Source organism: Sebastes fasciatus, chromosome 9, assembly GCF_043250625.1.
Source record: "Sebastes fasciatus isolate fSebFas1 chromosome 9, fSebFas1.pri, whole genome shotgun sequence".
Lineage (NCBI taxonomy): Eukaryota > Metazoa > Chordata > Actinopteri > Perciformes > Sebastidae > Sebastes > Sebastes fasciatus.
Window position 1 is genome coordinate 7,807,346 of NC_133803.1, and position 11,554 is coordinate 7,818,899.

The 11,554-nt window shown below is 40.5% G+C and overlaps 1 protein-coding gene across 10 annotated transcripts in view; it reads right to left on the reverse strand.

Moving 5' to 3' along the window:
• Positions 1-11,551, reverse strand: part of mapk8a (mitogen-activated protein kinase 8a) — a 17,066-nt gene extending 5,515 nt beyond the window's left edge. For 2 of the 10 annotated variants that reach the window (XM_074645727.1, XM_074645733.1), the window contains exons 1-6: positions 11,143-11,538; positions 2,566-2,732; positions 2,173-2,302; positions 1,971-2,029; positions 1,730-1,868; positions 86-251 (exon numbers count right to left, since the gene is read on the reverse strand). In XM_074645727.1, coding sequence (XP_074501828.1) covers positions 86-251; positions 1,730-1,868; positions 1,971-2,029; positions 2,173-2,302; positions 2,566-2,732; positions 11,143-11,178 — 697 coding nt within the window. In that variant the 5' untranslated portion in view covers positions 11,179-11,538. Of the gene's footprint in view, positions 1-85; positions 252-1,729; positions 1,869-1,970; positions 2,030-2,172; positions 2,303-2,565; positions 2,733-5,778; positions 6,003-10,975; positions 11,001-11,142 lie in introns of those variants that run through there. The other 8 variants (XM_074645732.1, XM_074645735.1, XM_074645734.1 and 5 more) reach the window with 7 other exon arrangements.
• Positions 11,552-11,554: the final 3 nt, after the last annotated feature.

Sequence of the window (11,554 nt, forward strand, 5' to 3'; positions counted from 1 at the left end):
GACACATGTTTTTATAAGAAAACAGTTTATGGTCCAAGTGACCAAGTGACAGATAGACAGACAGAGTACATAGATAATCACTAACCATTGGCTTGGTAGCCCATTCCCAGGATGACCTCTGGTGCTCTGTAGTAGCGTGTCACCACATACGGCGTCATCAGGAGGCCCGTGGCAGCCGTCCGGGCCAAGCCGAAGTCCAAAATCTTCAATGTGCAATCTGACTTTACCACTATGTTGCTGGGCTTGAGGTCCTACAGAGGAACACAATGCCGTTTGTTAAATATTTAATTTTGTCAATAAGAAGCATTTACAAAACGAGAATTATCGTCCCGCGGTTGTACGCCTCCACCAACCAGTCAAGTTGCAATTTACATCCATGTCTGTCCAAAATGTCATCACTTCATTATTTTATCCTGTTGGATATTTGTGTGAAATTGTCATAATTAGCATATGAATTCTTGAGTTATGGCCATAAATGTGTTTTGTGAGGTCACAGCGACCTTGATCTTTGACCGCCGAAATCTAAATCAGTTCATCCTTAAGTCCAAGTGGACGTTGGTGCCAAAATTTGAAGAAATTCCCTCCAGGCATTCCCGATATATCGCGTCCACGAGAACAGACCGGATGTACGTAAAGACGGACGGACGGAGAGACAACCCGAAAACATAATGACTCCGGCCACGGCTGTTGCCGGCGCGAAGGCATAAAAATACAGATGAATAACTACAAACGTAGTGGCAGGTAATGTACTGATTTCTCTTTAATATGTTCAAGTAAGAGAAGTGGCATGACGGAGGGAAACAACCTCCTAACACCATTCTGACTCAAAATGGCCCCCACACATTACAACATCTTGACCAGCAGCACCGTTCAAACAGTGACAGCTTTTTCTTTGTTTTTGTGATCACAGTATTGTCTGTACAAGTCACATGATAATAGCGTGCTACATTATCCATCGTGACTAATTACAGCTGATAAGCCTGCAGCTTCCAGCTCCTGCTGCAGCTATTTTCTAAAGATTATCTTTTTGTCTATGTCATGTTTCTCTGCAGTACAAATTGCTTATTTAGGTGTTTTGCTTGCTAGCAGCAAATGCATTTAAAGTCTACAGTAGTGGCATTTTACAATATTGATTTTTTTTCGGGTTTGCTGCTTCCTCATTCTAACTAGGAATAATGCTTTGTTGAAGATGCAACATTCCTTTAAAAGGCCTTTGCTTAATATATATATGTTAGGTAATTATAGAGCTATTATCAGTGATTAGAAACTTCATTGCCATAATATAATTTGTCGTGGCTGCATGTCTCTAATGCTAAGATAGTTTTCACTTGTTGTGAGTTCTTCTCTTCATGATGAAGTGCAATTGTAAATCACAGTCCATGCATACACTTTACACCTGCTTATTATTGATTCATATAGGAAAATTATACATACCAGGCCTACCAGCTCACATCAGCTACAGGAAGGCTGCTAGAAATTCAGCGCTCTATTCAAGGACATTTCATTAAGAATGCTTTCTTTGAATTTAGGTTTTATAGTAAAACATGATACCACTGATGTTTTTTTATAGATGTTTTATATCTCCAATATATTTATATGAGGATATATAGGGTTTTGTAGGTAATTAAAATACTATATTAATCATGTAATAGTGTGCCAGTTGACCGATACACTTCAGTGTCAAGTGTCCTGGTATTAGTCTGTGCAGTCACGGCCAGCTGATACTCACCCTGTGAATGATGCCGGCGGCGTGGAGGTGTTTGATACCACACAGCGTCTGATAGAGCAGATAGGACAGCCTCTCATGGTCCAGCTCCATCTGAATGACCTGGCACAGGTTGGCATCCATCAGCTCCATCACCAAGTACCTGAGTTTACACAAGTGGTTGAGAAGCATTTCAGCAAAAACACACGAGAGGAAGTAATTCAATTTTATGAACAGCATGCAGAATTCACATATAGTTACTTACACATCTTGGAAGTCTTCTAATATCTTCTGTGGGGTGAATACATTTAATAGGCCGATGATCTGCGGGTATAAAAACGACATGAATCAGGAATGATGTTGTCATTTACACACACATTTAAGCGTACAAACGCCCTTCATATGTTGCCATTTTAAAACACCACGTCTCCCACTGCTCATGTGACTGAATATATTTGCATACTCACATTTTTGTGATTGACACATTTCATTAGGACTAGCTCTCTGTACGCCCTCTTGGCATGGGTTTGATTTTGAAACGGCCGACTCAGCTTCTTGATGGCGACATTTCGTTCAAGGATTTGGTCATAGGCAGAGCTGAGGAACAAAGTTTGCGAATTAATTCGAAATACGGTCACAAATGCAGAATTATAAGACAATAGTCAATAGTCTAAACACCTCTGCTTTTGTCATCAACAAAGGAAATTCAATTAATTTACAGTTTGTATGGATTCATATTGTGATTTCTTGAGGTAAATATTCTTTGGTTGTCATGGATGTTGTGGTGACGTGTTGGAAACGGTGACCCACATTTCATTAAGAGGCTGTTGACTGAATGTGGACGAGGTTGCAACACTCACCAGACGATTCCCTGTGCTCCTGAGCCGATAGGTCTTAGATTCTGGTAGCGCTTCAGTACTGTGAACGTCGAATCCCCAACGTCTAGGCTGTAGAACTCCCTTTCTTTCTTGTTTTTGTTCATGGCGAATTCTTCAATTACTGCCTTCTGTGCATCCAAAAATGTCCTCTGTGTACACAAAGACGGGCACACGTTTAAATATTCTGTAGTGCCAGGACTATGCACCACAGATACCAGCCAAAAAATGAGAAAGTCAAATGAAAAATCCCTGCTCCAGAAGAAAGCAGATTAGAAGTAAAGGAGAAAAGACTGTGCTGAATTTCACACTTGAGGCGAGCACTGCGGCTTCTTATCCCAGCAACTCAGCAAACACACCAGGATGGAAGATTTGATACAATCAGCAGTGGTGGCAGAACAGCAGGACACGGGGAGGTCTAGCTACTCCATCATATGAAACAGGACTCTCAGAGCGACTCTGTCACACTGGAAAACCAAGCCCGGTGATAATTCCTACGAGTTTGGACCCCGGCCCAGGACTCCAGCCCAGTTCTACAAGCGGGTCTTCCACAGGCACATGTTAACTGGGTCAAGTTGCACCATGCGGCTGTGAGCCCAGATAAGACACAACACGGAGACGCCAATTTGTGTGCGTGATGTCCCCGGACATTGTTTCATTAACACGAAACCACCTCATATCCAATAAAAAAGGAGAAAACTAACATCGGCTTCCTTTTTCCTTTCTTCAATTCTTATATAAGCAACGTAATAATCACCCGCCCCGCTCTTCCTCCCTGCCGACACACAGTCCATATGAGGGATATAATTGCCAGAATAAAATGAGTCAGCTCTCCTTCTGTTCCTCCAACGTCACAAGGACGTACATAACATCCACCTCCCTCACAACATGAAAATAGACATGCCGCCTCTTTTTATATTTCAGACGGGAAGACAATTACGCTTGTCTGAGTTATGAAGGCTTGAATGACACTGCAGTTAGCGTGCAGCAGTACTGTCGGTGGTATATGCAGTCATTATCCGTTGCACTGTGGTAAGGTCATTATTGTAATAATGGCTATCCATGAGGATAATTAAGGTCAGGTCAGTGCAGGGAAGGAATCACAGGCTGATTTGATCCCCTAAACTCCTATTTAGTCACACACACTGTGTTAATATTACTGACCCCGCTGTGAAATAACTAGTATTGATGCGTACAACTACATGCTGCATCGACAAATACCTCTGAAATCAATGGCACACTATTAGATTGCAGTTATGTGTCAGCTGCAGTATTTACACTGTGCAGAGAAGGAATGCAGCAGCCACATCAGTAGTCTCAGCAGCACCTAAAGAGGTCTGGACCTTGTGGATGGATTTGAAGGCAGGGAGCTGCAATACATCTAGGTGCCTTGTTGTGTATCCTGCAAAAGCAGAAATATAGGTAGGTCATTCCTAGAGCGCACTGCTCTCTAAAGACTTAACCTCTGTTTTCTCCAAACAAGACGCTTCACCTTAATGATTTAATGAATGGCTTCTACTTAAAGGCCAATTCAGATCCTGGCAATGGTGGTTAATAATGACACAAATTCTCATTAAAATGCACACACTTGTGTTCACATATTAACACAATATTAAGTGATATGGTTCAGCTTTCTTGTCTATAACATCACATAAATCAAACCAATATTAAAACTAGTAGCACACACATAACTAATACTAAACAGCCTAATAGGTAGAATAATGTATCATAATTTGGGATGCACCAATCCAACTTTTCCAGTCCCAATACCTGGGCTTTGGATATTGGCCGATACCGAGTACCGATCCAATACCTGTGTTTAATTAATAAGCTGTACGCCTCACTGTGTGGAAGTGACTGTGATCATTGTTTTATGTGTAAGACAACATCAGGCTTGACTTAAACATTGATTTCCTTACTATGTAAAACTAAATGTAACGCATAAATACATAGATACCATAACATAAATTTACTGAATTGTTATTTATTATTAAATAATAAGTCGTGCACCAGCAACTTGGTAAAAAATAAATCTTAAAAATTAACAGGAATTACAGTTCCTGTGTAAACATTTTCAATATAGCAACAAATTGGGCAAAAAAAATAAGCAGGAATTAAATTTCCATTATGTAATGTATGTAGTATACAAACATAAAATTGAATTTAATAGATGGGCTCCATTGTTACCGATATCCGATCCAGCTATTATATAGTCAGTATCGGCCTGATATCCGATCCGGTATCGGTGCATCCCTACTTAAAGGATAACTCAGATCTTGGCAAAGGTGGTTATTAACATACTAAATAACACAAATTCTCATATAAATGCACATACTTGAAAACTGAGTTCACATATTAACATAATATTAAGTGATATGGCGCAGCTTTCTTGTCTATAACACAATACAAATAGGTAATAATGTATCATAACATTTCCATAATACCATCTCATGTTCTCCCAATGTTCATGCATCACTCATCATCAGCAGCTGATAAGGAAACACAAGAAATATCTCTATAGCTATACACATTATTTATTATAATCTACCTTTCTGTCACATATTATCCTGCCCAATCTTCCCTTTTTTCCCACATGCAAACTGTGAGCATTAGACGGAGAAAGACCCAGAGAAACAGAAGACCTTGGGCTCAGATTAACAGCAGAGACTCAGTGGAGGACCACTATATCGACCCCTTATTCATTTTAACTGGATGTCAGCGTGTTAACCTTGGCCACACGATCCCTCTGCCTCGTCTTGTCCACGGCAGAGGTAAACGACTGTAAAACACTGCAGATCAGAGCCGTGCATGCTCAGAGCCTGAATACCCCGCACACTGCACAAGAAGCAAAGCATTATCACAGCGGTAATGAATGACAGCCATACTGTGATATGACAGAGGGCCTGTTGGTGAAACCCAGTGCGCAGTCAGTTGGTGTGATCGCCCCACTAGCTTATATATATAAATATATATATATATGCGATCTACATGGCTGCACCGTGTACGGACGGATCACACTGTAACAACACGAAGAGACAGTATTTTATGTAAATGATAAGAATGGACAACACCCTTTAACAACAAGCCCGTCGGTAAAGCAGCAGCATGCAACATAGCGACATACACGACCCTCCCCCACAGCCAAACAATAAGCAGCCCGTATGAGCAGCAGCAGAGAGGTGCGGATCCTCATCTTACCTCTGTGATCAGATGAAAACTATATCGATCCCCACCCAGCGGTCCGATCAGCGGACAAAATGCTTCGGACTATTAGTTTATCTGAAAGATGATTTGTTCCGTTGTTGTGCGGCTTAAAAATACATGACCTCACCGAATCCACTTGCCTACGTTTCCATCTGGCTACTACTGAGACTACTGACAGGCCAGGACGCGCAGTGCGCACGGGGCATGCGTCCTAGCACTACGTCACTCAGACACAGAGACACACCCACCACCTCCTCCTCCTCCATCCTTCACTCCTTCACTCCTTACTTCCTTCCGCCGGTCTATATCTATCTATGTATCTATCTATCTATCTATCTATCTCTCTGTCTGTCTGTTTGTCTATCTATCTATCTATCTATCTATCTATCTATCTCTCTGTCTGTCTGTTTGTCTATATATCTACTATATCTATCTATCTATCTATCTATCTATCTATCTATCTATCTATCTACACTGTTAAGAATTTACCAGTAAAATAACAGTAAAGAGCTGGCAGCAGGGTTGCCTTTATGTTACTGTAAAATTAACATTATTATACCGTTGCTGAAATTTACAGCTTTGTACTGTTAATGAAAAATACAGTTTGAACTGTTTTTTTATTATTAATTTCACAGTATTTTACAGTAAATTTACTGTTTAAAGATACATTATAGTATAGCTGTTTTTCCACCTTTCTTTTACATTATCTCTGATTTGTTTTAATGCACTATTTAGGTTGTATTTTTTACATACATTTTAATAAGCATTATTTTTGCCTAGATGAATAGACTTAGCAGGTTACAGACATAGGAGTAGTCACAATAAATACAATTAAAGACACTTGTTAGGAAAAAGGCTATAATAGATTTGTTGACACATTTCCCAAAATGTCTGTCTATAGCTGGCTACAAGCACAGAATGCAAACCATAACAACATGTGAGTGAAGAACAATAAAGCTAATTCACTGATTTTACAATCATGTACAATGTACAAGCCTCACATGTGCAGATCAGGTCCCAGAATTAAAAAAAAAATACTGCATGAAACTGTTACTGATGATACTTTAGACAGTTGATCAGCAGTAAAGTGATGTTTTTTAAGAATGCATTATAGTTCAGTTAAAAAACGGCCTATGAGTGTAATTTAACAGATTTTCTTTTGTATTAACAATCAATCAGATGTTATTTTATGCTCTTTAGAGGGCTCACTGAAAATAGAGACCCTATACTGCACGATAGATATTGAGATATTGGCCATATTTCTGTCCAACGGTGCATTACGCAATTTCTGTTAAGTGAAAATGATCATTTCTAAATGGTGTAATGGAGAGTGAAATATGAGGCTATGAGGCTGCATATTTTCCTGGTTTATATCTTATAAAATGTCTTTTTGGTGACAATAAAGAGACTACATGAGAGGGAGTGTCAGGCTGTGTGGTTTATGGATCACTGAGCACACACAGGTCAAACAGTCATTCACATATTTTTCTGTGGCTAAAACTAAATGTATTGGAAACTGATGCCCCGTTTTTCTCCACAAAGTGTCCTTGCTGCAAAATCCTTCACAGAGGGAAGGACAGCCCAGTGTCCACATAAAGGGTGTAAAGCTTCAAGCAAAAGAGTCAAGTATATTATGGACAGATTTGACATTCATATGTGTAAGAATTTAAAATGTGTCCTTTCATTCTTTGTAAATCATTCATTTAAATGAGGTTAGTTAGGTAGGTAGGTAGGTAGATATGTAGTTAGTTCGGTAGGTAGGTAGGTAGGTAGGTAGGTGGTAGGTAGGTGGTAGGTAGGTAGGTAGGTAGATATGTAGGTAGGTAGGTAGGTAGGTAGGTAGGTAGGTAGGTAGGTAGGTAGGTAGGTAGTTCGGTATGTAGATAGGTAGGTAGTTAGGTAGGTAGGTAGGTAGGTAGGTAGGTAGATATGTAGTTAGTTAGGTAGTTAGGTAGGTAGTTAGGTAGGTAGGTAGGTAGGTAGGTAGGTAGATATGTAGTTAGTTATGTAGTTAGTTAGGTAGGTAGGTAGGTAGATATGTAGGTAGGTAGGTAGGTAGGTAGATAGGTAGGTAGTTAGGTAGTTAGGTAGGTAGGTAGGTAGGTAGATATGTAGTTAGTTATGTAGTTAGTTAGGTAGGTAGGTAGGTAGGTAGGTAGGTAGGTAGGTAGGTAGGTAGGTAGGTAGGTAGGCAGGCAGGCAGGCAGGCAGGCAGGCAGGCAGGCAGGCAGGCAGGCAGGCAGGCAGGTAGGTAGGTAGATAAGTAGTTAGTTAGGTAGTTAGGTAGGTAGGTAGGTAGGTATATATGTAGTTAGTTCAGTAGGTAGATAGGTAGGTAGGTAGGCAGGTAGGTAGGTAGGTAGGTATGTAGGTAGGTAGGTAGGTAGGTAGGTAGGTAGGTAGGTAGGTAGGTAGGTAGGTAGGTAGGTAGATAAGTAGTTAGTTAGGTAGTTAGGTATGTAGGTAGGTAGGTAGATATGTAATTAGTTTGGTTGGTAGGTAGGTAGGTAGGTAGGTAGGTAGGTAGGTAGGTAGGTAGGTAGATATGTAATTAGTTCGGTAGGTAGATAGGTAGGTAGGTAGATAAGTAGTTAGTTAGGTAGTTAGGTAGTTAGGTAGTTAGGTATGTAGGTAGGTAGATATGTAATTAGTTCGGTAGGTAGATAGGTAGGTAGGTAGGTAGGTAGTTAGGTAGGTAGGTAGATATGTAGTTAGTTATGTAGTTAGTTAGGTAGGTAGGTAGGTAGGTAGATATGTAGGTAGGTAGGTAGGTAGGTAGGTAGGTAGGTAGTTAGGTAGGTAGGTAGGTAGGTAGGTAGGTAGGTAGGTAGGTAGGTAGGTAGGTAGATAGGTAGGTAGGTAGGTAGGTAGGTAGGTAGGTAGGTAGGTAGGTAGGCAGGTAGTTAGTTATGTAGGTAGGTAGATAGGTAGGTAGTTAGGTAGGTACTGTAGGTAGGCAGGTAGTTAGGTAGTTGGGTAGTTAGTTTATTTTTTAATGTAAACAAAGATCAAATTGATATGATCAAGGTAGGTAGGTAGGTAGGTAGGTAGGTAGGTAGGTATGTGGATAGGTAGGTAGGTAGGTGGGTAAATATGTAGTTAGTTAGGTAGTTAGGTAGGTAGGTAGGTAGGTAGGTAGGTAGGTAGGTAGGTAGGTAGGTAGGTAGGTAGGTAGGTAGGTAGGTAGGTAGTTATGTAGGTAGGTAGATAGGTAGGTAGTTAGGTAGGTACTGTAGGTAGGCAGGTAGTTAGTTAGGTAGTTGGGTAGTTAGTTTATTTTTTAATGTAAACAAAGATCAAATTGATATGATCATTTCATAGCTTTTTCGGGGTGGGGGGTGTTATGTTTATTTTAGTTTGTTATTATATATATTATATAACTAAGTTATCATTGTTTTCTGAAGGAGATTCTTACATCAGAGATGTTGGTGAAGGAAAACAGCTCTATTTCAAGTAGGCTATGATCATTTGGTAAACAGATAAGTTAGTTAGTTAGTTAATTAGTTAGTTAATTCCAATGTTTTTCTTCTTTTCTTTTTAGTGTAAACAAAAAGGCAGTCTTACAATTGGAATCCTGCTAATTATTATGACTATTATTTCATCCTTTTTTGGTTTTGTTATGCTTGTTTTGTTTTGTTTGGTTTGTTTTGTTATGTATCATGTCAAGACCTGTACACCACCTTGTTGTCTTAGTCTATTTCTCCTTCCTGTTCTCATCCTTGTTGTACCACACGTAATGTCACTGCTGTTTAGCAATAAAAAAGAAAAAGAAGTGGAGCCCTGCTATCATGATTGACAGGTATTTTTGATATGACAACTATAACTAAGTTATCACTGTTTTCTGAAGGTTTATTCTTATCAGTGATGTTGGTGAAGGAGAACAGGTCTATTCCAATTATAGGCTATGATCATTTGGTAAACAGACATTTTCCACCTTAATAGGTCCTGTGTCAGTATAGCCTACTTGTGATACAGTAGTCAAAGGTTGGTCAGTTAGTCAGTTAGTTAGGTAGGGAGGTATAGTTTTCAGACTGGGTCCAATGGGCATGTTAAAGCCTGTTTCCATTATAAACAGTGATGCTGCAGTGTCACCAATAAATGAATTGAGAGTTATTGCATGATCACCATCAGTGCAATATTTATAGCTTATGCCCCTATACCCACCTATATCTGCTAACTGTGGGATCATTGTGGACTATATGACATGCAGATAGCTCTGCAGATAGCATAGTAAAGTTCTGGGTACCATCTAGAGTTCATGCATCACTTTCTACAGGCTCTACAACAAGGGATGCATCCACGCAGCCATGCTCTGCAGGCAGCATGTGACTGACTGAGTGAGTGAGGGACATTATAGGTAAAATTAACTTATAGCGCTGAGTGGTTTGAATTCTCCCCTGTAGTTAGTTAGTTAGCTAGTTAGTTAATTAGTTAGTTAGTTCCAATGTGTTTCTTCTTTTCTGTTTTAATGTAAACGAAAAGGCAGTCTTAGAATTGAAATCCTGCCAATTATTATGACTATTATTTCATCCATTTTTTGGTTTTGTTATGCTTGTTTTGTTTTGTTTGGTTTGGTTTGTTATGTGTCATGTCAAGCCCTGTACACCACCTTGTTTTCTTAGTCTTTTCTTGGGTATTTCTCCTTCCTGTTCTCATCATTGTTGTACCAATTGTATTGTTGTAGGCTATGATCATTTGGTAAACGGACATTTTCCACCTTAATAGGTTCTGTGTCAGTATAGCCTATTGTGATACAGTAGTCAAAAGTTGGTCAGTTAGTTAGTTAGTTAGGTAGGTATAGTTTCCGACTGTGGGCATGTTAAAGCCTGTTTCCATTGTAAACAGTGATGCTGCAGTGTCACCTATAAATGAATTGAGAGTTATTGCATGATCACCATCAGTGCACTATTTAGCTCATATAGCCTACCCCGTGGATCTAATCTGCTAACTGTGGGATTATTGTGGACTATATGACATGCAGATAGCTCTGCAGATAGCATAGTATAGTAGTTCTGGGTACCGTCTACAGTTCATGCATCACTTTCTACAGACTACTCTACAAAAACGGATGCATCCACGCAGCCACATGCTCTGCAGGCAGCATGTGGCTGACTGACTGACTGACTGAGGACATTTATAGGTAAAATTAACTTAATAGCGCTGAGTAGTTTGGATTGTCCCCTGCACCCACCTGACAGCCCTGGATGCTTGTTATTTATCCTCGTCCCTGCGCAGACAGCCAGCGGCCTGCAGAGACAAGCTGCGCGCAACAGCGAAGCATCCGGATGAACGAGACCCGCAGAGAGACCACACCACCACCACCACCAGCACCAGCACCAGGCTACTACGGTTTCTTACCCCTTGCTCGAAGAGAGCCCGCAGTGTTATGATCATTGTGTGTGTGGATGATCAGCCCTACAGCAGCAGCAGCAGCAGCAGCAGGAGGCTACAATCCTCTGGTTTTTGGCCGAGGACGTGGTTCGTCCTTCCCAGGTTTTCTCTCCGTAGCGCACCTTCCTTACCGCCGGTGGATCCACCGCACCTTTTGGGCGTCAGACGGATTTAGTTAAATCTGTGTAGCTGATCCCACGCCACACCGCTATTGGTGGCTCTGACCTGTCGCTGTCAAACCGCGAGGCTAATCCAATTAAGTGTTTAAAGACAAGAAGCTAAGAATAGCCCCAATTACAGCAAAAAAAAAGTTTCATCCATCTTCAGCGAGCTGCTGCTGCTGCTGGAGGCTGTGATTGAGGAGCAGATGAACGAGGCT